The sequence below is a fragment of the Alosa sapidissima genome, chromosome 15 (genome assembly GCF_018492685.1).
Source record: "Alosa sapidissima isolate fAloSap1 chromosome 15, fAloSap1.pri, whole genome shotgun sequence".
NCBI lineage: Eukaryota > Metazoa > Chordata > Actinopteri > Clupeiformes > Clupeidae > Alosa > Alosa sapidissima.
In genome coordinates this window covers 25,709,076-25,735,207 of record NC_055971.1, presented here as the reverse complement: position 1 = coordinate 25,735,207, position 26,132 = coordinate 25,709,076, and the positions used below count along the sequence as shown (strand labels likewise).

Sequence of the window (26,132 nt, the reverse complement as noted above, 5' to 3'; positions counted from 1 at the left end):
CCATCCTCAGCAAGGCACTCAAACACACAGCAAAGGCAACTCAACCTACACCACCCTCCCACCCCCAAACACAAACACACACACACACACACACACACACACACACACACACACACACACACACACACACACACACACACACACACACACACACACACACAGACTTGAAATGGCCCTTTTCTGCCATAGCTATGGTATCTAGCCTGGACATACAGTACAATCTGGACCCTGGCTGTACTCTGAACACGTCAAAACTGGCTCTGGACATATGCAGCCAATAAGTGGATTCTGTTCTGCAGAGGAAGAACAGAAGAATATGATCATATGTTAGCATAGCCAAGCGGGGCACACTTACAATCAAGTCTAACGGAGCTTCCTGTAGTGAATATCACAAAATGGCCAAAGCAAAACTCGTCAACCTGGAAGTCTGGACTGACAGTTAAATTCTGGTCCAATCGTGTAAGACTGTTCCCTCTCAACACTGATATGTCCCACCCACTCTGGAACTGGGTTTCAAAAGGGGCATGAACCACTTCTGTGGTCAACTCTAATCTGGGCCCAATTATGGTTCTGGACTCTGGTACTCTACAGGGTAGGAGGAGTTCCCTGGTGCCCCCCCCCCCCCCCGAGCCAAATCGGCCCGGTTCTGCGAGAGCCACTGACAACCGTAACCCTCGGCTTAAGTCCATCTGTTTCTACTTGACCCGAGCCCCATACCCTAGCCGTCAGCCATCTGAAGCGGTGGAATGAATTTCTTTCAGTTTCTCTTTGCGCAAACACATCACTTCTCATGGAAATCGAGTCCACTCTGTACGAGACGGGCCGACGGAGTCGAGATGGAGGAATGCTTGCGTTACGTCTGGAGCTCAACAGTGCAGCACTGAGGGCCAGGGTGAAACAGGGTGAATTAGTCGTATAAAATATCTGATTCAACGTGGTTCAATTCATACATTATACGTTAGAAAAAAATAAACAAAACCAATATCACTTATAATAGAAACAGTAACTCATAAAACTCCCCCCCACACCCCCATGGTAAAGCTATGGTTGGGAAGCCCTTGACACAACTGCAAACACTTCATGGAAGACATTTAGAGATTGCAGTCATTAAAAAAGATCCTGTAATCTTAAAGATTTACTTCAGCTACATTTTTGTTTGCAAACACACGCACACACACACATACACACACATACACACACACACGCTCAAAGCATGCATCCAGCCAATCAAAAGCTTGTCTCGTTCATGTGTGGTTTGGGGCTGGTTGCTGGGGGCGACGCTAGGCTGTCGGAGGAGGGGCTGGTGCTGTCGGTGGGTGTGGCCTCTGCACTGGGGCCGGCGGCAGTGGCGGATGGTCGACGCGGGGGAGAGACGGGCGTCTGGGAGCGCGTCGGGCTGAGGGCCGGGCCAGCTCCCGCTCCAGACGACACGGCAGACGGAGACCTCCTCATGGAGGAAGAGGAGGACGAGGAGGACGACGAAAGGCCTGCTGCTGCCGCCGGGGCAGCCTGAGACGGAGAGGAGGGGTGGGGGTGAGGAGGATGAGAGGGGGACGAAGAGGGGAAGCCGGGCGGCGAGCGGAGCCCCAGCCGCGCCTCTAGCTCGCTGGACACGGCCAGGCTGCGTCTCCCAGCGGCCGCCGCCGCGTCCGCGCCCGCCCCCATGCCCATGCCCATGCCCTCGGCGCCCTTGGCTCTCTCCTGGCAGCGCTCGGCGAAGCTGCCGCGGCGCAGGGCCTCGGGGGGGCCGCGGGGAGGAAGGGGGCTGCCCCCACCCACGCTACTGCCCCCACCCACGCTACTGCCCCCACCCACGCTACTGCCCCCACCCACGCCGCCGCCGCCGCTCAGGGACGCCTGCGCCTGCCCAGGGGGGGGGCGGGAGAAGGGCACCAGGGGCGCCTGGCGGGGCAGGCTGCCGGTCAGACCAGCCGCCGCACCGCGGAGGACGACTCCACGATCACTGGACGTCTGGGACACCAGGCTGAAGGACAGGACAGAGAGAGGAGGGGGGAGAAAGAGAGGGAGGAGGGGGGAGAAAGAGAGAGAGGAGGGGAGAGAAAAAGTGTGGAAGAGAGAGAGAGCGTGGGAGAGAGAGAGAGTGTGTGGGAGAGTGTGAGAGGAAAAGAGAGAGAGAGAGAGAGAGTGTGGGAGAGAGAGAGAAAGAGAGAGGAAGAGAGAGAGAGTGGGAGGGAGAGAGAGGGAGTTAAAGGAGTTAGATGATAGAAGAAACAAGATAAGCAGATTATCCTTCTGCTAAGACAGGATAGACATAGATATATGATGAGTGTATGCGCCAGAGAGGTTTCTGGATTCATGTCAGTGAGATGGGTCAATGAGTTTGTGAGAGTGAGTGTGTGTGTGATTGTGAGAGTGTGTGAGTGTGAGTGTGAGTGTGAGTGACAGCTGTACCTGCAGGTGGATGAGCGTGGCGTGCTGGAGTGTGTGAGTGAGGCAGCTGGACTCATGTCTGGCGTCCGGGTCAATGCCAGATCACACTGATCCAGCAGCTCCAGCAGCTCCTCCTCTGTAGGCCCGCCCAGCGCTGCCAATCAATACACAACACCAATCAGATTCCAGCAACCAACCAATCACATTCCAGAAACTAACCAATCACATTCCAGAAACTATCATATCCGTTAAACTACTTCCTAATTGTCCTTTATTCTTATACAGCTTTTATACTTCAGACAGATGCACAGTCGCTATCATGCCCCATTTGTTGTGGACACTGGGCCACTTACAATACGAGTTAAAGAAATATAGCATGAACTACTAACATACATGTACACAAAGCGTATGATTTTAGCCAGTGTTTTGGGTCTTGAGGTGTATGAAACGTACAAGAAAAGTAACAAGTGACTGGTATTTCACAGACACTTTTATCCAAAGGAACACAACCTCGTAGCGGTGGGTTTGGGAATGGGCCGACAGTTGATGCTACCGCTGCTATCACCGGTGACACTACAGCCCATTACTGCCCATTACTGTCACTAGTGCAAACTAGGGGTGAAAGCCTCAGTGTTTTTGGTTCACACCGGCGCTGCCCGTCAGGCTCCTGACCTTTGATGTCGACCTTCCCGGCGATCTCCATGGCGGTGGTCAGGTCCCACATCTGGATGCTGCCGTTGCCGTGGCCACTGAAGAGGTAGCGGCGAGGCCGCGAGCCGATGCGGCTGGAGCCCTCGCACTCGTGCACCATGAAGGCTGTGATGGACGTGCCGTCCACCGAGCGCACCTCACACACCCTGACGGGACACAGACCAGGAGCAAAGGTCACGCAGGAAATGATATCAGACGAACATTCAGCTTGGCCTACTGCAAATAAAGGCTATATGCTGAAAAAGGTAGTTCCACCGCGCCAGAGACTTTCTAATGAGGAGACACTCAAAAAATCCTCCATAGAAATGCATGGCCAATATGGCCGTTGTCTACACATATGTATACATTGAGCCAATTATGTGCTGTGTTGTGCAGACATCGTGCCAATCATGTGTTGTGAACTCGCCGCTGGAGCACGGTTGGTGTCGTGAAGCCTTGCGCACGCGCATTTCTGCCGAATAGGATGCCCGATGAGTACCCAAAAAGCGTTGCATTATGGCCGCTGAGTGGAGGGACTTGCCTAAAAGGACTTTGACGCTTCTGAATTACAGTCTGGTGCTTCACGGGAGAGGACCAATCACATAGAGAGGGAGAAGTACCGGAACACACAGAGTTGGGTTTTAGCTGGGTTTTTGTTTTTATTATTATTATTATTATTATTGTGCACCACAATAAAAAAACCCAACTCTGTGTGCTCTGGTGATGCGTCTCCTTCTCTAAATGCTATACATATGCTCTCTGGAAGACATATTCATATTCAGACGCCTATGAGATCTCTAGTGATTTATTGCTTAGCTCTACATATGCTATAGGCTATATGTTCACTGGCAAAGACACACACATATCCATAAGTCAATGCAAGAGCTTGTGCTTTATTGCCTAAATTTAACCCATTTATTGCTTAAATTTAACCCATAATTTAACCCAAACAGATTCCATTTGATTGAACCTGTGGAACTGACCTCTTCCCGTTGGAGGAGAGTCGGACGTAGAGCTTGTCGGTGTCGGGGACCACTCTCTGGATGAACACTTGCTGGTCGTCTCTCTCGCCGTATGGACCTGCAGGGGGAGGAAGGAACATCTTCACTAAAAGCACTGCAGGACTACTCAGCAGACTGCAATCTATGCAGCGCGCTAATGCTAGGCAATGGGTACTACTTCACAGGAATGGATGAATCTTCCGATGAGTATTAGGCTATGGGTACTACTTCACAGGAATGGATGAATCTTCCGACAGCTGAGACTTCCAATAGCTACCCACCATGCTCCTTTAGGCTCTTCACAGCATCCTAGACTGTCTGCACCCAGTGACTTTAAGCATCTGACAGAGTAGAGATCCCCCGCCCAACGGCAATGCGAGTAGAGGGTCTGACCTCTGACCTTAGCAGCTACCATCACAACAGAGTGACGACAATTTCGTACAATTCACATTCTAAACAAAATCTGAATCCAACATGGAATTTTAGGACCGTCAGTAGTTGCGGAGCAGAATCTTGTTAGAATGTCTAAAGCTCCCCTGATGAAAGGTTGACCTTTAACCTTTAACATTTAACCCAGCCCTGCACCCCACTCCCTTTCTGTGACTGACCGATCTCAGTGCCGGCACCACAGCCGGCGTGTCCGTCGATGTCGTCCAGCGAGAGGATCTTAAAGGAGGAGAGGGGCGTGGAGCCCGGCTGTGTGGAGATCATCCCGCGGAAACGTGTCACCGTCCAGGTGCGCACGTGGTTGTTGTCCGCGCACACTGCAAATACGAATTTAGAGGACTTTAAAACACGTACTATAAAACACCACAACACAACAAACACAAATAGAAACATGGAGCATGCTGGGAAACACACTGCAAAACACACTCAGGGACTGAGCAGCTGCAGCACCAGCCAAATACCAGGAGCAGTGCCCTTCAAGGAGGTAGTAACACAAATGAAGCGTGTTATCTGGGGCATAAACACTCTCCAACTGGGAAGCACAACTCACACCACATCTCTTACTTTGCTTGCTTGGGAAAAACTACAACTTCCTTGTGTAGCCTGGTGTGAAAAAAATAGCTCCAAAAGAAGAGGATTCCCCAACCTTGGTCAAAAAGGGAACTGTCGGTACGGTAGGCTATTAAGGTGTGTGTTTATCTGTTTATCACATTCGTTTTGGTAATAACTTAGGGTAAAACGACTCTTTAAAGGGACACCAGGCAAGCCTGATGCTTTTTCTCTACGAAACCCCTCGCTCGGTCTGAAGCTCATTTCCTTTTCTTTGCGTCTTCCGTCAAGGGTTTTCACTGCTTCTTCGCCGGCTCTGCCATTATACACACTTTGGCAACAATCTCTAGCGTTTCGTTAGCCTGCCTCTGTGCTGTAAACTGATTCTGCTTCGGTCGGCGGGTAGGATACACCGAACTTGCAAGTGGGATATTCTTCCTACAGGCAGTAGGGGCGGGCGAGAGAGCCTTCATTCGCCCCGTAATGAGTCATTTAACCATATACCGACTTACGAAGATGATTAATTAACACAAAAACGTTGCCTGGTGTCCCTTTAAGGGCGGGTGAACCTGAGATGAGGTGTGTAAGGGCTGAGGTGTGTTCAAATTCGGCAAACAGTGGCAAACATTGGTGGTGAATATATTTTCTAGTCTCTCAATTTTAATCATTTGGTGTAAACATTCCAGCTCATGTCCAGGTCCACTGTATGTTCGTGGAGAAATACCTCCTCAAACTCTTTGCAAACGTTCGTCTAGAGTATGTTTGCGAATTTGAATGTACCTCAGGTGTGAACCTGAGTTGACTCATTTCTCAGAGATCTTAATGTTAATGACCAGGTGTCCCAACCTGGCTCACTCAATCTGGCCCCCTAATCATCCCCCATTGGTGAGCATTCTGGCACATAATGGCTGCCATGCATGCTACACATTGCCGGTGGTTAGTGAGGTTCCTCCTTCAGTGAGAAGCGATTTGAGTGTCTAAAAAAAGCGCTAAATAAATGTAACGTGTTGTTGATGCCCAGGTGTGTGTGTGACGTACCTGAGATGAGGTGTTTCTCGGAGAGCATGATCTTGGTGACAGGGCTGCGGTGGACGGAGAAGGTCTGGAAGAGCTGGGGGCCCGAGCCCACCGTCTCGGGGTGCTGGACGATCACTCGCACCGTGCCAGAGCTGGTGCCGTACGCTATCTCAATCCAGTTACCACTGTCACCTGAGTTACACACACACACACACACCATATACACACGCACGTGCGCCCCCACACATACAAATACATACACACGCACACGTTAGGATTTGTTTTGTTAGGATTCTGCTGAGCAGAACAGTCAAGGTGTGTCTCAAAATAGGAACAATAAAACATTATGGGCTGACAGTTTGATATCATTAATTTCAAAGACCACTCATAAAAAGAAAAAAAAAACATTAAAGAGCATTAATAAATTATTAATAGAGAAGGAATTCACTTAAAGTGTGTGTGTGTGTGTGTGTGTGTGTGTAAAGTAACGTAAGGAGTGAATCACATTTCATGATGCTTGTTTTAGGTGTGAGGTAAACACTAAGGGCGGTGATGGCGTCTTCACTCGGGTCTCGGTACAGCTCAGTCACCAGCAGGTCATTATCCTTCATCCGCAGGGGGAACTTCTGCACATCTGAGCGCGCACACACACACACACACAATATAGGACAGGCAAAACACACACACACACAGAAAATATATACATAAATACACATGCACACGCAGAGATGGTGATCGTGATAAGAGAGGAAGCGAGAGAGACACAGACACAAATATAATGTATATAGAGATACATACTTGCACAACCTATTTGCACACTGACATGTGCACTCATAGAATTCTCCTCCACCCACACTATGGCTGCAACGATTAATTGATTAGTTGTTGAATATTAAATTAATCGCCAACTATTTGGATAATTGACAAATTGGTGTCATTTTTAAAGGAAAATACATCAAAATTCTCTGATTGTAGCTTCTTAAACTTGAATATTTGCAGCTTTTAAGTGCAGAATAAGTGCACTAAATATCTTTGGTGTGTGGACGGAACAAGGCATTTGAAAACATAATCTTGGGCTTCGGGAAACAATGATGGACATTTTTTCGCCATTTTCTGCCTTTTTATCGATCAAGCAACTAACTGACTAATTGAAATAATCAGCAGATTACTTGAATATGAAAATAATCGTTAGTTGCAGCCCTAACCCACACACTTGGGATGGCTGTGTCAATTATACGGCCCAAATGTATACCGGACGGTCAGTGGAGGTGTTCAATTTTCCTATTTAACCTCATCGGCCTTGTGGTCAGACAAGAGAAAACAGCAAACTAAGACAAACTGACCCAAATCAATGGCAATCTGTGGATAACGGAGCAGAAAACAAAGTGACGGCAGGAAGTCTCTATGGACCTCTATGGGGCCGTTGACTATTAAGGCTTGCTAACTGATCACTTCCTCCATTTGACAAAAACAAAAAACACTGACCAGGGCTAACGCAGCCTAGGAAGCAACAAAACAACAGATAGAATCAAACAGATGAGCAAGCTCAATGCAGGGCTTAAAGCAAGGAAGAAATTGTTGTATATAATAATCCATTTTCACATCTTACATAGCCTAGCCTGAATTCAGGCACAGTGCCTGAGAACTTCAAGCCCTGTGAATGTAGACACATTCTAAAAGAGATTTCCACACCTCTATCTCTGCACTCATCCATTCATCCCTCATCCCAGACAGAATCCCAGAAAAAAAAACAGGTGAGGACCAGGGAGAGGCCTGCAGTGGCGTACCGATGTAGTAGATGGAGCCGTTGTTGCAGCCCAGGATGAGGAAGGACCCAGCCGTGTCGTAGCTGTTGATGGGAACCACATCCTGATTCTGGTGCACAGGAGGGGAAAAGAGGAGTCATCACACAAACAGAGATTACTCTACCTACAATACTTCTCTCTTTGCATGTTAGGATACAGTATTGTAACAGAGCTTGTAAAAAGAGCTTAATGTTCAGTCAATCTTCCCTGAATAAACAATGGTTGATAATGATGACTAAGATGATATATCTGACTGATTCATTCATGCAACCAATGGTGCTAAAATATTGATAATTTTCCTCAGCAAATTATCCCATATATTGACTATAATATGTTTGTTGTTTCCTTGTTACCTGCCAGTGTTTGGTAACGGCGTTCCACACGCCAACTTTGCCCGTGTGGCTGGTGGCGATAAGCTGGTTCCCCACGAAGAAGAGCGCCTCCACGGGCACGTTCAAGCTGAACACACCTGCATGGAAAACACAGCACAATCAACACTAATGTCATCAGAAACAAGGCTAGAGTCTCTCCACCAGAGACAACACTAGTCTCTAGAAACACTAGAATCTCTAGAAACAAGGCTAGAGTCTCTCCACCAGAAACATCACTAGTCTCTAGAAACACTAGAATCTCTAGAAACAAGGCTAGAGTCTCTCCACCAGAAACAACACTATTTTCTAGAAACAATCCTAGTCTCTAAATGACTCATTACAGGGCGAATGAAGACTCTCTCGCCCGCCCCTACTGCCTGTAGGAAGAATATCCCACTTGCAAGTTCAGTGTATCAAACCCGCCGACCTTCAGTCTCACAAAGTCTCAGACATCGCGAGAAGCAGGATCAGTTTACATCCTGCATCCACAGCACAGAGGCAGGCAAACGAAACGCTAGCGATTGTTGCAAACGTGTGTATAATGGCAGAGCTGGCGAAGAAGCAGCAAAAACCCTTGACGGAAGATTCAAAGAAAAGAAAAAGAGCTTCAGACCGAGTGAGGGCTCACACACGTATCGACACGTACAGGCGCTAGGGGGAGTTTCGTAGAGAAAAATCATCAGGCTTGCCTGGTGTCCCTTTAATATTATATTTATACATATATATTTATACTGTAATATTGGGGCAGCCGTGGCCTACTGGTTAGCACTTCGGACCTGTAACCGGAGGGTTGCCGGTTCGAACCCCGACCAGTAGGCACGGCTGAAGTGCCCTTGAGCAAGGCACCTAACCCCTCACTGCTCCCCGAGCGCTGCTGTTAATGCTTAAAACTAACTGTAGCAAGAAAATGGTTCTACATTATCCCCATATTCTCTCTAAAATATTTTGTATACCTATACAACGCCTCTATGAAGTACCTCTACACAGAGGACTCCATACAGAACCATTATGATATGAAAGAGCCCGTACACCATGGAAGAATTAATATATAATATATATATATATATGTCCCTTGGCATCAATATCCAACACATTTTAGCGCTAAGAGGCTACCCAGTCAGTCAAAAACGAACTAAAGGGGTCATGATACAATAGCACAGTAGTACAACCAATAATACAACAAAATGCAGTCAAGCTTGCAGCTTTTTACTTTCTTTCCTCTCAGAGGGATCTCCACCTCACCTATCTCGTTGCCGTTGCCATCGGGGCAGATGGCCCACAGGATGATCTCGGTGCCCGAGGCCACGGCCACCATCTTGTCGTTGTCGCCTAGCGAGCCTCCCATCACCTTGGCGTTGAGGGCCACGCGGTCAATCACCCAGTCCAGCCGCGGGCTAGTGAACACCTGCTGCCAGCCGGATGACTCTTTCATCCTGGAGAGAGAGAGAGAGAGAGAGAGAGAGAGAGAGAGAGAGAGAGAGAGAGAGAGAGAGAGAGAGAGAGAGAGAGAGAGAGAGAGAGAGGAGAGAGGAGAGAGAGGGGGAGGGAGAGAGAGAGAGAGGGAGAGAGAGAGGAGAGCACATAGATAAGACATCAGTGAATTTACCAGAGAAAGTCCTTGACTTTGACTGATCTGTCTAATGACTGTACTGTATTGGATACAGCTGCAGCAATACACGAGTTTTGGTCTAAAAGCAGTGAGCTAGCTACCTAAAAAGCATGCAAAACCTTGCAAACATCACTTAGATATCAAAGCTAACAGGCATCTTTTGGCAATATTGTCAGCAATGTCATTCTGCGAAACGACTTATTCATTCTTGTGTTCCTTGTGTTCCGTGCAGAAGAAACAGTGGTGTTGGCTCACGCACTGACTCACCTGTAGCACACGACAAACTGGGCGTACGCCACAGCAATCCAGTTGTGATGTCCACAGACGATACGCACCATCCCTGCATCCATCACTGAACCAGAGCCTGGCGGGGGGAGGGGGGGGGGGGGGATGGTAGAGGGACATAATTGTTAACTACTATTATTGCAGCTAGTTATGATTTGATTATTGTAATTACTTGAACAAAATCAGTAACACAACACATGTTACTTCCATTTTTGCATGAGTTGCAAGTGAAAGATTAGACTTCTCTATTCACACAAAATTAGTATTTGTTCAAATAATGTGATAAAATCTTAGTTATTCACATATCTTATTAGTGAACACTTCACCATATATTCAGTTCAGGAGCAACAACCTGGCCTTTTATTGTGACCAGGAACATATTTGCAATAATCAGCATTTAATCAGCTCCACATCTGTTTGATCAGCTCTTGATGTGTCACGGATTACTTGGGCTGGGTGAAGTGCTCACTAACAAAGACTATACATACAGTAGAATACAGAACTATATATATAGAACTGTATAGATCTGAGAAAAGTAAACCTTCAATAAATCTAATCTAAACCTTCAGTAAATCTAACATATCATGAAAAATGGGAGCTTAACAACAAAGGTGTTAACGCTTGCATTTTTGTTCAGTCTATGTACACATACACATGACAAACACAATATAGTTGAAAGTTAAAGATGACTGATATTTAGCTTTTATCCAAAGTGACACAGACTTGCATCAGCGGGTTCAGGAATCAAATGTGCATCAACCGATTGTCAGTAGGTGACGTTACCGCTGGTCCACCATGCCCACACGTCTCACCTATCACCCTCTCCTCCATGGCAGCTTTGCCCAGGATGCCAGCGTTGCCCAGGTTGGGTGGCATGGTGTTACTCCGGCGGACGGGTGCCCGCTCCACGGGGCCAGATCGGCCGCCCATGAACTGAGGGCCTGCCACACTGTGCCGGTTACGCCTCTTCACAGGATACACTTCCACACACATACACACACATACATACAGATACACACAGACACAAAAACAAACAAACACAGGCACATACATATACAGATACACACACACATACACAAGAAAAGAAAATTATCATCAACACCACAGACAACAACCTCTTGATAGGTGTAAACCTACACAGACACACACAATAACTTTGCATAACAATAGAGAAAACTGATAATCAACCTCATCAAACATTTAAATTAGGACAATAACTGTAAAGAACCACATGATGTGTACATACAAACAAACACACACACAAACAAACACACACACACACACACACACACACACACACAATCTTATCATTAAAGACAGACTACTGTGTAGCCCTCAACACAATCACAGGGGCCCTCATGTGGCTGGCTGGCACCCCACCCGTGTAGTTCCTATGAGCACTTCTGCTTACCTGGAGGAGGAAGGTAGCCATTGAAGAGCACAGTCCCACACGAGGAACGATCCAGCTCATCGCACAGCTGCAGCTTACGCACTACGGAACACACACACACACACACACACACACACACACACACACACACACACACACACACACACACACACTTTAACTCTGTCCAGAAGCTTAACTGCCTAATAGATTATTTTTTTCTATGTTATGCCTAGTCTGGCATAATTAAATGTAACAACAATCAGTCAGTAGCATGGTCTACAGTAAACCTCTCTCCCAGACACCTTCAGTCTTAAGAGATATGCTAAAGACAGACCGTAGTAGCACACATGGTTTAACACATACTGACAGCAGGAGGCATATCCTCTTATGTCCTTACCAAGGGGAGTGATTCCATAGAACTCTGCTTCATGCATTAATAAGTGCACATTCACAGACCTGTGAAGGAAAGACAAAGACAAAAAATTAGAAAAATGTTAATGTAAAGTGTTTATCTGTGACTGAAATTCTATGCACAATTTATAGACTTAAGTCATACCTGGGGTGCAGCTCTTTGGTTCGGAGGAAGTTGAGAATCGGAGCAAAAAGTGAGGGGTCCCGGTCTATGAATATCTGTAGATAAATAACGAGTGTGAGAGAGTAAACAACAGAATGAAAAGTCCCAATATGCAGTAGCCTGGTAATTACAAAAACTTTGCAGGCAGAAATGGAAGACAACGTACCGCTCCAGTTTCGTCTTTCAAAGTTGATATCCGACCACTTAGGAGACTAATCAGTTTTCAAAGGAGAGGGGGCATGTTAGAAATTAAATGACAGTTCACGGGCTGCAAAAGACTTAAAATGTTAATCACATTTCTGACAGCTATAAAAATCACCAACCTTGAGAAAAAGGAGTCGGGAACCCATGTCAGCGTCTGCTTTGAAGTACTGAACCTAAATGGGTCCGTGTAGAAGAGTGCACAATTTAGCAAGGGAGTGCAAATGTTGATGACATCAAGACCCAAACGTCTGTTTGTTTTCTCAGCAGAAGCCAGGAAACGGTAACAAAATTCGCTTTGTGTCGGGGTCCTGGTCGCCCTGTCGGAACTTTCTCATATTGACCAACGGAAAATACATCATTGTCCCTTAACGTAACTTATGTGCCATGATAAAGTTCCCATAATGGTAGCTGCTAAGTGTTATTGTAAAGCACTACTACCCACCTACATAAATTAACTAACGTTAATCAGGATAGATCATTAGTTAATTGCACATTTCTACTCTTGAAGTGCCATCCCAGAACATCCCATGCGAGAACAAACAACAGTTATCTGTTCTCTTAGCTGATGATGTTTTGACCTAACTTTTAGTTAACCAGAGGAGCATTCAGGTAACGTTAACGTTAGATGAAGTTGCTGGCTGTAACTAGATAGCTAACGTTGATGCTAGCCAAGTAGAATGACCTATTCCTTTAATCTTTGTTGTCTTAACGTCACATTTGGTCTACTGGTCTGGATATCAGTGAACGGTAGTGTACTACGATGAGATGCACTTACAACGAATAGAGCATCGCTTTTTAACTAGCATGGCTAACGTTGTGCTCACTGACAGGGCGTTAGCCACTAAACGTCATCCACTATAGTTAGCTAGCTAGCATCAGCCGGCTGGCTTTCGCTCTCATATGTATCCGTCAGGAAAACAGAACCTATTCTTACCTCTTCCCACCGACATTCAAATGAATAATATCCCCAATCCTTGACATGATGTATATTCGTGTCAAGGACTGTACATGATCGGCTGGTGTCGTACACAAGATTTTTTAAACTGTTCCCCAAGTCGTATTCATCCCAACAAAAGCATTAAAGTGGCCCCGCTGACGGGACTAACTTCCGGTACCGCATATGAAGTTACAATTCAAATTAAAGGTCATCCGAACATTTCAGATTGCGACATGAGAATTCGATTCAAAACAATTGTATGCACACTTTCAATTACTCAGATAATATGAATAATATACACATAATAATATACATAGAGTTGTTCAATATAGTCAACGTTGGGCTCTGAATCTCTACCATCACAGTATCATCCTTTGTTCTTAACCTGGCTCCACTTTCAGAGGTAGGCTACTGAATACCATCTGATTAGTAAGAATGTCATGTAAGTTAATAAGATAGCAAGTTAGTCCGTATAAAACTCCACCAGACTCAAGTTTTCGGTAGACTTATTATTGAGGCCTTTGCTGAGAACTGAACTGCACGAGCTCCACCCAGCGGTGGAAATGTAGGCTAGAAAGTGCAGCCTGCAGAAGAGTGCACATGACACATTCACTCATACCATGGCAGTTTCCATTACTTTTATAAATGACTGTCTGAAATATTAACTTATTACTCCTTCCAATCATTCCATAGATTACACAATACACTGTATCATCATCATCATCATTTATTTCATAATAACAAATTTGAACACATACTGTATTTCATATATTTGCCCTATGTTCATTTGAATGTGCATTTATTTGTTTCTGTCATCAAATATTGACGTCAAATACTGGATTGATTCCAGTATTCCACAATGTCTCGCCCATACTGCTACTGGCTGTGGAAGAGAACAAAATATTAGAAAGAAATGTACAGAAATTACACAGAGAAAGAGCAATACTACATTCCTTCACCATTATAGACCCTTTCAACAATAAAAACAAAAACAATGCTTGAACGTTCTATTTGGGCCCCAATCTACTTCCTCTGCATTAAGATAACATATGGACTGTTAAAATGGAAGCCTTGTGGGGCCAACTATGATGCTGATAATGGAACTCTCTTGAAAGGGTCCATATTCTTACCTTTCTTAGTCATAAGGTGTCGCACAAACAGTCCTACACCAATCAAACCAAACAGGCCAAGTACAGAGGCAGTGCCCACTGCTGTGTACATTAGCAGAGCAGCACCCAATGGTCTCTCTATCACTGAAATAAAGTGAAACAAACTCCTTAAAGGTGTAGGTTTTTGAACGTTCTAAGTTCCGCAACAATTGAAGGTTCTAAAATTCTATGTTGAATTCAATGAACCCAGATATTCTTTAGAATGTTCATTTCTCAACATTCCGTGCTCCTTTAAGGGTTAACACAATGCATATTCTGCATGCTGGTTAAAAAACAAGAGCAGTCAGATGGCTGTATACCCTCTTTACTGCCATATTAAGGAAAGTAAAATGGTTGTGGATTTATTAGAGTTTGGAGTCTTTCTATGAGAGCATATTAGCATATATAACATATAGCATATTGTGCATATACATCATCACACCAAAGAACACTGACATCCAGCACTTGCTGTATTTCCTTTTATCTCAGCTAGTGTTGGCACACCTCTGTTACCACTCAGTGTCTGTACCTGTGCAGTTGGGGGCTGGGTGTGTCCACTGGCCTGTGGCATCACATTCTGTGCTCTGAGCTCCCTGGAGCAGGAAGCCTTCATCACACCTGAATTCACAGGTGGAGTTGAAGCTGTTGGGAGAAATGGGGTGGCTGCAGTTCATGCTTCCTCCACTGGGGGCATCAGACACTGCTGGACACTCCACAGCTGGAGAATGAGACAGAGACATGAGAGGCTAGACATAGCGATTGGCTTCCAGACTGGTGAGAAGTAAATGCTGTGGTGGAATCTGTGCAGTTATGGGCAATGAAGTTGGTGAGTTTCTAGACAGACAGAAGAGAGAACAGAAGCTTATGTTGAGTGTTTCTTTACCCTGGCAAACAGGAAGTGCATGGCTCCACCGGCCTCGGGTGGAGCAGTGCGTGGAGCTGCTTCCCTTGAGGATGAAGCCGCTATCACACTCTGACCAGCAGGTGGAGTTGTAGCTGAACTTCTCCAAGGGGTCCTGACACCGTAGCTTGCCATTAAGAGGGGCATTTAGTTGGCCACAGCGTACCACTGAAGAATATCAAAAGACAATGAATGCCACAAACTGTGTATTCTTTTTACAAAGGCACTGTCACTTTTAGCAATGGAGAACAATACAATTATTTAATGATCTTGAATTTTGGGACTTAAAACAAGTACTCTTTTTTTGTTTATGTACCTGTTTTCATGTTTGTATTTATGTTATGTCAGGACTATGCCATTCATCAGAACTCATCATACACCTCAGTGTCTTACACTATCCAGCTATCTGAAGTGTATACCTCAGTCTCACCAGCATCCCGCTGACAGAAGGGTCTCACCTTCACACACAGGTGCTGCTGCTGACCAGGCTCCAGACGCCAGGCAGGTGAGGTTGGCTGGTCCCGTCAGAGTATGACCCGCCTTACAGGAGAAATTGCAGGTAGAATTGTAGGATGAGGCACCCAGTGGGTTTTCACAGGTGAAGTAAACTTCAGAAGGCACCAGCAGAGGATCACAGGTGACCACTGGAGAAAAGGTAAGCATGGTTAACAACACACACACACACACACACACACACACACACACAAACACACACACACACACACACACACACACACACACACACACACACACACAGACACACACACACACACACACACACACACACGCTCATTCACACATAATCAAAGCCACATATACATACAGTATCCATGACAACAGTGATGCAGACTAGTTCTTGGGTCATTACTGAAGTTGAAGTTCTCCTGTGGTACTGATTCAGGAGACCAAATCATCTATGTATGAGCAGGACAGTCAGCCATTGGCTGTTTTAAAACTCTGGGTGGGGTACTCCAAAAGAACAAAATGATTCTGGGTGGTTCAGGATTTTGGACATAGACATTTACATCGATTGTCTGGCGTTTTAATTTATTTGCCTCGGGTGTACTTTGGAGTGGGTAAGACTGTTTTTTGTGGCAGGCTAACACATACTGATGACTTGCGCTAGCCTAGCAACTGCGAACTCTGCAACTAGAAGGACTGGATGAAACGTGTTGAAAACGCTCTCCACTGATAAATATCACACTTTCTAACTTGGAAATGAGGTCCTATGTCCAAAATCCTGAACCACCCCTTTAACATATTTTCCAGTTTGTAACAAGTGATTATTTTGCACAACATTGATTAGCCTACTAATGTATCCTAACAATGTATGTCTTCGGCCTCGGCATTGATTTGATAGCTGAAAATATATGTTTCCCATTTGTTCAACACAGTTAAACTACCGTTAATAGAGTTTGGAGTTTTTTTATGAGCTATGTTAAATGTTTTGAAAAAGGGTGTAAAAAACATGTGGAACCAAGTGTTAACACATGATCAAGAGATAAGAAAGAAGGTGAAGATGAAGATCGAGTGGATCTCAGTTTCATTAAAGGCACACTATGAAAGATTTTCACCCTTACAAAGCCAATTTGATGGTAAATGAACTTGTAATAGGCGAATCGTTCACCGAGCATAGGTATACAGCATAGTAGCGAGTCCATACCGAGAAAACCAGCCATGCAACTTCCAAGAGCGGCGCCCCGCCAAATCTCGTGAGAATCGTGAAACATTACCTTGTCAGTAGATATTGCTCTTTGGAGATAGTTTTTGCCTGTTGTTAATCCTTCACCTCCACAACAAAAGCATTTGCATTGTGTACAGGGGGATAAGTCGCGAGAAGTTTGCTATTTACAATAGCAGAGTAACATAGAAATACATCCCGACTCTAGAGGGAGCTCTACACTCACCAAAAATAACTAAACCTGCATAGTATACCTTTAAGTGTATTGTAGCAATAGAGAAAATAACTGTAAGGATGGTTTGAAGGTTCTTACCCTGGCAAACGGGAAGGGCATGGCTCCACCGGCCTCGGGTGGAGCAGTGGGTGGAGCTGCTTCCCTTGAGGATGAAGCCGCTATCACACTCTGACCAGCAGGTGGAGTTGTAGCTGAACTTCTCCAAGGGGTCCTGACACCTTAATGTGCCGTTTGATGGGGCTTTTAAATGTTCGCACCTTACAGCTGCAACACGTGGGAGAACAACTGACTCCAACAACATCCATGAACAATATATTTTCATGATAATTACACGCATATTGTGCATATACATCATCACACCAAAGAACACTGACATCCAGCACTTGCTGTATTTCCTTTTATCTCAGCTAGTGTTGGCACACCTCTGTTACCACTCAGTGTCTGTACCTGTGCAGTTGGGGGCTGGGTGTGTCCACTGGCCTGTGGCGTCACATTCTGTGCTCTGAGCTCCCTGGAGCAGAAAGCCTTCATCACACCTGAATTCACAGGTGGAGTTGAAGCTGTTGGGAGAAATGGGGTGGCTGCAGTTCATGCTTCCTCCACTGGGGGCATCAGACACTGCTGGACACTCCACAGCTGGAGAATGAGACAGAGACATGAGAGGCTAGACATAGCGATTGGCTTCCAGACTGGTGAGAAGTAAATGCTGTGGTGGAATCTGTGCAGTTATGGGCAATGAAGTTGGTGAGTTTCTAGACAGACAGAAGAGAGAACAGAAGCTTATGTTGAGTGTTTCTTTACCCTGGCAAACAGGAAGGGCATGGCTCCACCGGCCTCGGGTGGAGCAGTGGGTGGAGCTGCTTCCCTTGAGGATGAAGCCGCTATCACACTCTGACCAGCAGGTGGAGTTGTAGCTGAACTTCTCCAAGGGGTCCTGACACCGTAGCTTGCCATTAAGAGGGTCATTTAGTTGGCCACAGCGTACCACTGAAGTATATCAAAAGACAATGAATGCCACAAACTGTGTTTTCTTTTTACAAAGACACTGTCACTTTTAGCAATGGAGTACAATATAATTATTTACAGAAAGCAGTGTGATCATGAAGGTTGTTTGAAGGGCATAACTGGGCATTAAGGCCTTTATAGAACACATGAATGTATTTCATGATCTTGAATTTTGGGACTTAAAACAAGTACTCTTTTTTTGTTTATGCACCTGTTTTCATGTTTGTATTCATGTTCTGTCAGGCCTATGCCATTCATCAGAACTCATCATACACCTCAGTGTCTTACACAATCCAGCCACCTGAAGTGTATACAGTCTCACCAACATCCTGCTGACAGAAGGGTCTCACCTTCACACACAGGTGCTGCTGCTGACCAGGCTCCAGACGCCAGGCAGGTGAGGTTGGCTGGTCCCGTCAGAGTATGACCCGCCTTACAGGAGAAATTGCAGGTAGAGTTGTAGGATGAGGCACCCAGTGGGTTTTCACAGGTGAAGTAAACTTCAGAAGGCACCAGCAGAGGATCACAGGTGACCACTGGAGAAAAGGTAAGCATGGTTAACAACACAAACACACACACACACACACACACACACACACACACACACACACACACACAAACAAACACACACGCACACACACACACACACACACACACACACACACACACACACACAAACACACACACACACACACAAACACACACACACACACACACACACACACACACATTCACACATAAACAAACTGACATACAGTATGCATGACAACAGTGATGCAGACTAGTTCTTGGGTAATTTCTGAAGTTGAAGTTCTCCTGTGACACTGATTCAGGAGACCAAATCAGCTAATGAATGAGAAGGACAGTCGGCCATAGGCTGTTTTAAAACTCTGGGTGGGGTACTCCAAAAGAACAAAATGATTTTGTGCGATTGCTCTAACGAAGGCGTGTCCCTAGTCTGTAACTGTATGGCGCCAGAGCATGGGGCAAGCAACTGGAATCCATGCATTTCCACTGAATTATTTTTGGAATTTGATCCCTTATCATACCTGTTCATTCGTACTCGTCGCTCGACTTTTCGTGGCTAAATTCAAGATTGCGGTGAACGGTAAACTTCCTGAGGGTACTGTCTGTATAAATCGTCTTGTAAATAAACTAGTGCTTTTTCAAAGTTCTCAATGTCTCGTTTTAAATGTCAGGGCCCTCGGAAGTCTACCAATGAAGTGTGGAGCTACTTTAAGCCTCGTAAATGGTGTAAAACAGTGATTCATTTGCATGGCTAGCCTGATGCCCGAGGCACCCCCATTGAAAACCTTTTGGTAGCATCGGCTAACTAGCGCCAGATTTCGGAGTGCAGGGGACAAGCCGAGATGAGCTATGAGACAAAAGTTCACACTTGGCATCATGTTTCAACACACTTTAGGTCAATATCACGGCAAACTTCTCCTTTAAGTAAGCGATGGCTCAAGATAAGATTATTGTGCAAGCCAAGTTATTGTTTCTTGTTTCTTCACTTGAGATCATCTTACCTCTGCACTCCCTTTCTCTCTAAAACATTTAACTATTTAGCATATTTTCCAGTATGTAACAAGCGATTATTTTGCACTATAGTGAGTAGCCTACTAATTTATCCTAACAATGTATGTCTTGGGCCTCGGCCTTGATTTGATAGCTAAAAATATATGATTCCCATTTGTTCAACACAGTTAAACTACCGGTAATAGAGTTTGGAGTCTTTTTAGGAGAGCTATGTTAAATGTTTTGAAAAAGGGTGTAAAAAAACATGAGGAACCAAGTGTTAACACATTATCTAGAGATAAGAAAGAAGGTGAAGATGAAGATCGAGTGGATCTCAGTTTCATTAAAGGCACACTATGAAAGATTTTCACCTTTACAAAGCCAATTTGATGGTAAATGAACTTGTAATAGGCGAATCGTTCACCGAGCATAGGTATACAGCATAGTAGCGAGTCCATACCGAAAAAACCAGCCATGCAACTTCCAAGAGCGGCGCCCCGCCAAATCTCGTGAGAATCGTGAAACATTACCTTGTCAGTAGATATTGCTCTTTGGAGATAGTTTTTTATGGAGCTAAATTTGTCTCAATAATATTTGTATATGCGCAGAGGGGGATCCACAAATATTTCTTGATTTGCATGTGTGTTTTGATATCTACAAATAAAAAAATCATATTTGTAACTCGTATATTGATTTTTACAAATATAGATGTGCATTTGTAAATAAAATGCCATTTGTAAAACCGAAAATTTAATTTGTGAAATGTGATTCTGCATTTGTGGATCACCAGCACACGCATTCTTCACTTTCCAAAGTTACGTGTTTTTGAGACGTTCTTCACATGAAAGTCACACAAATCCACACGTAAATAGGCCTACTTTAATTCACTGGCACACAGAAATCACAATCCAGTAGATGGCGACATCCACAAATATTTCTCGACTTGCATTTGTGTTTTGACATCCACAAATAAAAAAATCATATTTGTAACTTGTAAATTGGTTTTCACAATTGTAGATGTGTATTTGTAAATTAAATGGCATTTGTAAAACTGAAAATTGCCTTTGTGAAATCTAATTTTGCATTTGTGGATCACCAGCACACAGTTTTCGTTTTATTCGCATATACAAATATTATTGAGACAAATTTAGCTCCATAGTTTTTGCCTGTTGTTAATCCTTCACCTCCACAACAAAAGCATTTGCATTGTGTACAGGGGGTATAAGTTTGCTATTTACAATAGCAGAGTAACATATAAACACATCACGACTCTAGAGGGAGCTCTACACTCACCAAAAATAACTAAACCTGCATAGTATACCTTTAAGTGTATTGTAGCAATAGAGAAAATAACTGTAAGGATGGTTTGAAGGTTCTTACCCTGGCAAACAGGAAGGGCATGGCTCCACCGGCCTCGGGTGGAGCAGTGGGTGGAGCTGCTTCCCTTGAGGATGAAGCCGCTATCACACTCGGACCAGCAGGTGGAGTTGTAGCTGAACTTCTCCAAGGGGTCCTGACACCTTAATGTGCCGTTTGATGGGGCTTTTAAATGTTCGCACCTTACAGCTGCAACACATGGGAGAACAACTGACTCCAACAACATCCATGAACAATATATTTTCATGATAATTACACGCATATTGTGCATATACATCATCACACCAAAGAACACTGACATCCAGCACTTGCTGTATTTCCTTTTATCTCAGCTAATGTTGGCACACCTCTGTTACCACTCAGTGTCTGTACCTGTGCAGTTGGGGGCTGGGTGTGTCCACTGGCCTGTGGCGTCACATTCTGTGCTCTGAGCTCCCTGGAGCAGAAAGCCTTCATCACACCTGAATTCACAGGTGGAGTTGAAGCTGTTGGGAGAAATGGGGTGGCTGCAGTTCATGCTTCCTCCACTGGGGGCATCAGACACTGCTGGACACTCCACAGCTGGAGAATGAGACAGAGACATGAGAGGCTAGACATAGAGACTGGTTTCCAGACTGGTGAGAAGTAAATGCTGTGGTGGAATCTGTGCAGTTATGGGCAATGAAGTTGGTGAGTTTCTAGACAGACAGAAGAGAGAACAGAAGCTTATGTTGAGTGTTTCTTTACCCTGGCAAACAGGAAGGGCATGGCTCCACCGGCCTCGGGTGGAGCAGTGGGTGGAGCTGCTTCCCTTGAGGATGAAGCCGCTATCACACTCTGACCAGCAGGTGGAGTTGTAGCTGAACTTCTCCAAAGGGTCCTGACACTGTAGCTTGCCATTAAGAGGGGCATTTAGTTGGCCACAGCGTACCACTGAAGAATATCAAAAGACAATGAATGCCACAAACTGTGTATTCTTTTTACAAAGGCACTGCCACTTTTGGCAATGGAGTACAATATAATTATTTGTTTATTATTTATTTTATTTTATTTATTTGCAGTGTGATCATGAAGGTTGTTTGAAGAGCATAACTGGACATTAAGGCCTTTATATAGAAAACGTGAATGTATTTCATGATCTTGAATTTTGGAAAAAGAAGTTCTCTGTTTTTGTTCATGCACCTGTTTTCATGTTTGTATTTATGTTATGTCAGGCCTATGCCATTCATCAGAACTCATCATACACCTCAGTGTCTTACACTATCCAGCTATCTGAAGTGTACACAGTCTCACCAGCATCCTGCTGACAGAAGGGTCTCACCTTCACACACAGGTGCTGCTGCTGACCAGGCTCCAGACGCCAGGCAGGTGAGGTTGGCTGGTCCCGTCAGAGTATGACCCGCCTTACAGGAGAAATTGCAGGTAGAGTTGTAGGATGAGGCACCCAGTGGGTTTTCACAGGTGAAGTGAACTTCAGAAGGCACCAGCAGAGGATCACAGGTGACCACTAGAGAAAGGGTAAGCATGGTTAACAACAAACACACACACACAAACACAGACGCTCATTCACACATAATCAAAACCACATATACATACAGTATGCATGACAACAGTGATGCAGACTAGTTCTTGGGTCATTACTGAAGTTGAAGTTCTCCTGTGGTACTGATTCAGGAGACCAAATCAGCTAATGAATGAGAAGGACAGTCGGCCATAGGCTGTTTTAAATCTCTGGGTGGGGTACTCCAAAAGAACAAAATGATTCTGTGAGATTGCTCTAACGAAGGCGTGTCCCTAGTCTGTAACTCTATGGCGCCAGAGGTCTGTGAGTTTGCAAGGGTTGCACAACTGCTCCAAACTGGCAGGTCCCACTTCTCTAAAGCAAATTGTCATTGTTCACTCTGCAGACACACTGCAAAAAATGAGTAGCAAAACAAAGTCACTTTTGGTAAATGATAGCGAGAAAGCATTTTGGTAAAGGGAGGGAGTAAAGAAATTTATACTAATGTCTAAAACATTATGCAAATTCACCCTGAAAATGTTCTCATCCAGCCAGTACTCTTTCATTCATCTCAGTGATCTTTTCATATTTTTCACACTGACTGATCAGCAACCAAAAATAAAAACAACTGGTGCAACAAAACATAAGGCCCAGCAGTATCTCTGTTGTGTTCTATTCTAAATGGAAAAATATACATTTACTGTGTCTTCAATAATGTGTGTTTTTGTGTGATTCTGTACCTGTGCAGTTGGGGGCTGGGTGTGTCCACTGGCCTGTGGCATCACATTCTGTTCTCTGAGCTCCCTGGAGCAGGAAGCCTTCATCACACCTGAATTCACAGGTGGAGTTGCATCTGTGGGGAGGAATGGGGTGACTGCAGTTCATGCTTCCTCCACTAGGGACATCAGACACTGCTGGACACTCCACAGCTGCAGGTCAAGCAGGTCAATTAGTCGATCACTCCATAATAGTACAAGGTGTGGACAGCATTGCGTAATGCCTTTACACTATGAAGAAACTGACTGCAAACTTGTTTTCTAATAATTTACAAGAGTGTTGTTGTTGGTAAGTGTAAAGGCGAGTGAAACTCTGTTTGGCCGAGTTGGGAGCCAAGCTAGGGCCTTAGGTGCTACATACAGTATTTCATCAAACATTTATTGAATTGTGTATGGAAATTCAATGTGAGCATGCCTTATATTTTAATATTAAAGCTGAAATCCGGCTATTTTTCACCTACATTTCTCAATGTCACTGAGCTACAGCACTACACTCTTGGGCCATGAACATGGGGGCCCATGAACATGCCCCCAGACTGTAGCACCGTAGCTGCCTGGAGGCTTTTTCTTTTTTTTCTCGTACCGACAGTAGGGCCTACTCAGTGACCTCGGAGATCTATGTGAAAAATCACAGGATTTCTCCTTTAACATCTAACATCTAACATCTAAACGGTTACATTACCCTCTGACACTGATGAGAAAATGTGTGAGATAGTCGATGTGAGGCATGTGGGTTTTTAACTACACACACACACTTACCTCTCTCACAGCGAGGGCCTTCAAAGCCAAGGTAACACCTGCACTTAAAGTCTCCAATGGTCTCCACACACGTCCCATTCTGACAGGACTTCTTAGAGCATGAGGCTTTTGGAGTTAAAACAGAAACACACACACAAAGGTCCAACACTCAACCCCACAAATCACTCAGTGCTACTCTCCGATACAGGATGCACTTCAAAGTAAATAGTCTGATTGTAAATACTAAATACATTTAAAAAAATGTATTCATATTGCACCTGCATCTCAGTATGCCATTGATAAAGCAGTTTGTTTTTGTTTCATCTCATAAGAATAAATATTCTTGCAATTCATATAAAATAAATGAAATAATTAAGAATCTTGTTTTACTCTTACTATAACCTGCATTTATATGCCACTGAGTGACTAAGCATTTCTAGTTTTTATCACATCAGAACTTGCAATTCGTGTTAAATTAATTATGAATTATTCTAACCTGTGTAGCAGATAGTTCCCTTTTTGTTCTTGCAGTTTTCATCATTCCATTTTGCCGTGTCCTTGTGTCTCTTGATGTAGATCTCCACACAGTCCTGCCCGTCGCCCAAGTCATTGGGCTCCCCCATGGCCCAGTTCTCCGCCTCGGGTGTCAGGACCTTATTGGTGCCCACCCAGGTCCACTTCTCCTGCCGCTTCCGGATGCCGATCCAGTAGTAGCCTTTGTCAGGCTTAGGCAGCGTCTTGTTGAGGTAGGCGATTTCATCCTTGTTCTGGATTGCCACCATGTCGGTGAAGTGCTTCTTGCAGTAGAGTCGAGCCGAATCCCAGTCCAAGGGGTCTGTGGTGTAATTATAAGTCCAGGCCTGAACGCCCATTCGACTTGGAAGCAAATCTGAACAAGGGGCAGACATATTATAAGCATAGCCTTTTGAATCCTACTTTCACACAAAATAATAACATACTGGGTAATACACTTGAAATGGCTGCAAGCACCTTGACTTACAACAAAGTACCTTGATACACAGCAACGTTTCGTTTTGTCCCTTGTCATTTTGTTATGTATACCATAAAGAAGCAAAATCCCATGTTGTTGAGTGCATCAGAATCTTTGTTTTTGTGTGATGTATAATAGTGCAAAACCAATGTCATTGTGGATAACTCACCATTACTTATTGCAATGAAAGTAATCCCCAATGCCACAGTCACCATGGATGAGTGCTGATGAAATATCCAAGAGCGCATCTGCAATGCCAATACAGGCCAACAAATATGTACATCAAGACAGAACTCACCAGTCACTCTTTTGCCAGTGCCTCTCAACATACAGATGCAGAGGATGGTTCACATCCAACAAATTAAATTCACAATTCATAGTAACACACTTTAAAGACGTTTATATTGAGTGCAAGTCCACGTGAGAGGCATGATGTAATATGACAGTGAGTAATATGACCACGAGTAGAAGAATCTTACCTTTTCACAGACATATGTTTTGGTAGACTGAGCATTCAACAGACCCATTCACACACTCTAAAGCTGACCTGACTATTGAATCATTGTTCCTATTAAAGGACATTTTGCAACCTTCCTTTCTCTTTTAATGCAACATTCACAGGAAACTCTGTACACTTGCCACAAAGATAGTGGGGTGTGTTATCCTTGCTTCACTCACAAGTCAATTATGCAGACACACAGGCCACACTTCCTGTGGTTAGAAATGAAGCATCACAGCGTATCTCCCAGTGAACACCCAACAAAAGCCAGTGAGAGTGGCGTAGCTGTATTAGTGGCTGCTGCCACCAGTCTAACTAGCAGGTAGAGTGCTAAGCCATTTCAAATCGGATCTCAACAGAATATGCATGATGCAATACATTTTGCAACATTCCTTTATCTTTTAATGCAACATCCACAGGAAACTCTGCACACACATAAGTGTATATATAAGTATAAGTATATATACTCTTTTGATCCCATGAGGGAAATTTGGTTTCTGCATTTATCCCAAT

At 44.6% G+C, this 26,132-nt stretch overlaps 2 protein-coding genes across 7 annotated transcripts; both read right to left on the bottom strand.

The window, feature by feature from the left end:
• Positions 1-91: 91 nt before the first annotated feature.
• On the bottom strand, positions 92-13,438 carry shkbp1 (SH3KBP1 binding protein 1). Its single transcript, XM_042063405.1, has 18 exons — positions 13,268-13,438; positions 12,453-12,506; positions 12,296-12,341; positions 12,112-12,185; positions 11,953-12,011; positions 11,577-11,657; positions 10,978-11,145; positions 10,148-10,244; positions 9,514-9,704; positions 8,254-8,369; positions 7,883-7,970; positions 6,601-6,729; positions 6,117-6,287; positions 4,691-4,846; positions 4,065-4,161; positions 3,064-3,248; positions 2,413-2,545; positions 92-1,984 (listed from the first exon to the last, which is right to left on the bottom strand). The coding sequence occupies exons 1-18, from the start codon at positions 13,312-13,314 to the stop codon at positions 1,228-1,230; spliced, it is 2,649 nt and encodes an 882-aa protein (XP_041919339.1). The 5' UTR covers positions 13,315-13,438; the 3' UTR covers positions 92-1,227.
• Positions 13,439-13,980: 542 nt separating this feature from the next.
• Positions 13,981-25,703, bottom strand: LOC121683666 (E-selectin-like). Of its 6 annotated transcripts, XM_042063396.1 has the most exons (18): positions 25,600-25,703; positions 25,290-25,368; positions 24,626-25,018; positions 24,151-24,255; positions 23,356-23,544; positions 22,436-22,621; positions 21,862-22,047; positions 21,508-21,696; positions 21,139-21,324; positions 18,591-18,776; positions 18,037-18,222; positions 17,683-17,871; positions 17,314-17,499; positions 15,778-15,963; positions 15,302-15,487; positions 14,948-15,136; positions 14,401-14,523; positions 13,981-14,153 (listed from the first exon to the last, which is right to left on the bottom strand). In XM_042063396.1, exons 1-18 carry the CDS (start codon positions 25,645-25,647, stop codon positions 14,086-14,088), a joined length of 3,060 nt encoding a protein of 1,019 aa, XP_041919330.1. In that variant the 5' UTR covers positions 25,648-25,703; the 3' UTR covers positions 13,981-14,085. The 6 variants fall into 6 exon arrangements, with proteins under 6 accessions (XP_041919330.1, XP_041919335.1, XP_041919332.1 ...); XM_042063401.1 differs by lacking the exon at positions 17,683-17,871 and having other exon boundaries at positions 17,314-17,453; positions 18,177-18,222; XM_042063398.1 differs by lacking the exon at positions 18,591-18,776 and having other exon boundaries at positions 18,037-18,131; positions 21,234-21,324.
• Positions 25,704-26,132: the final 429 nt, after the last annotated feature.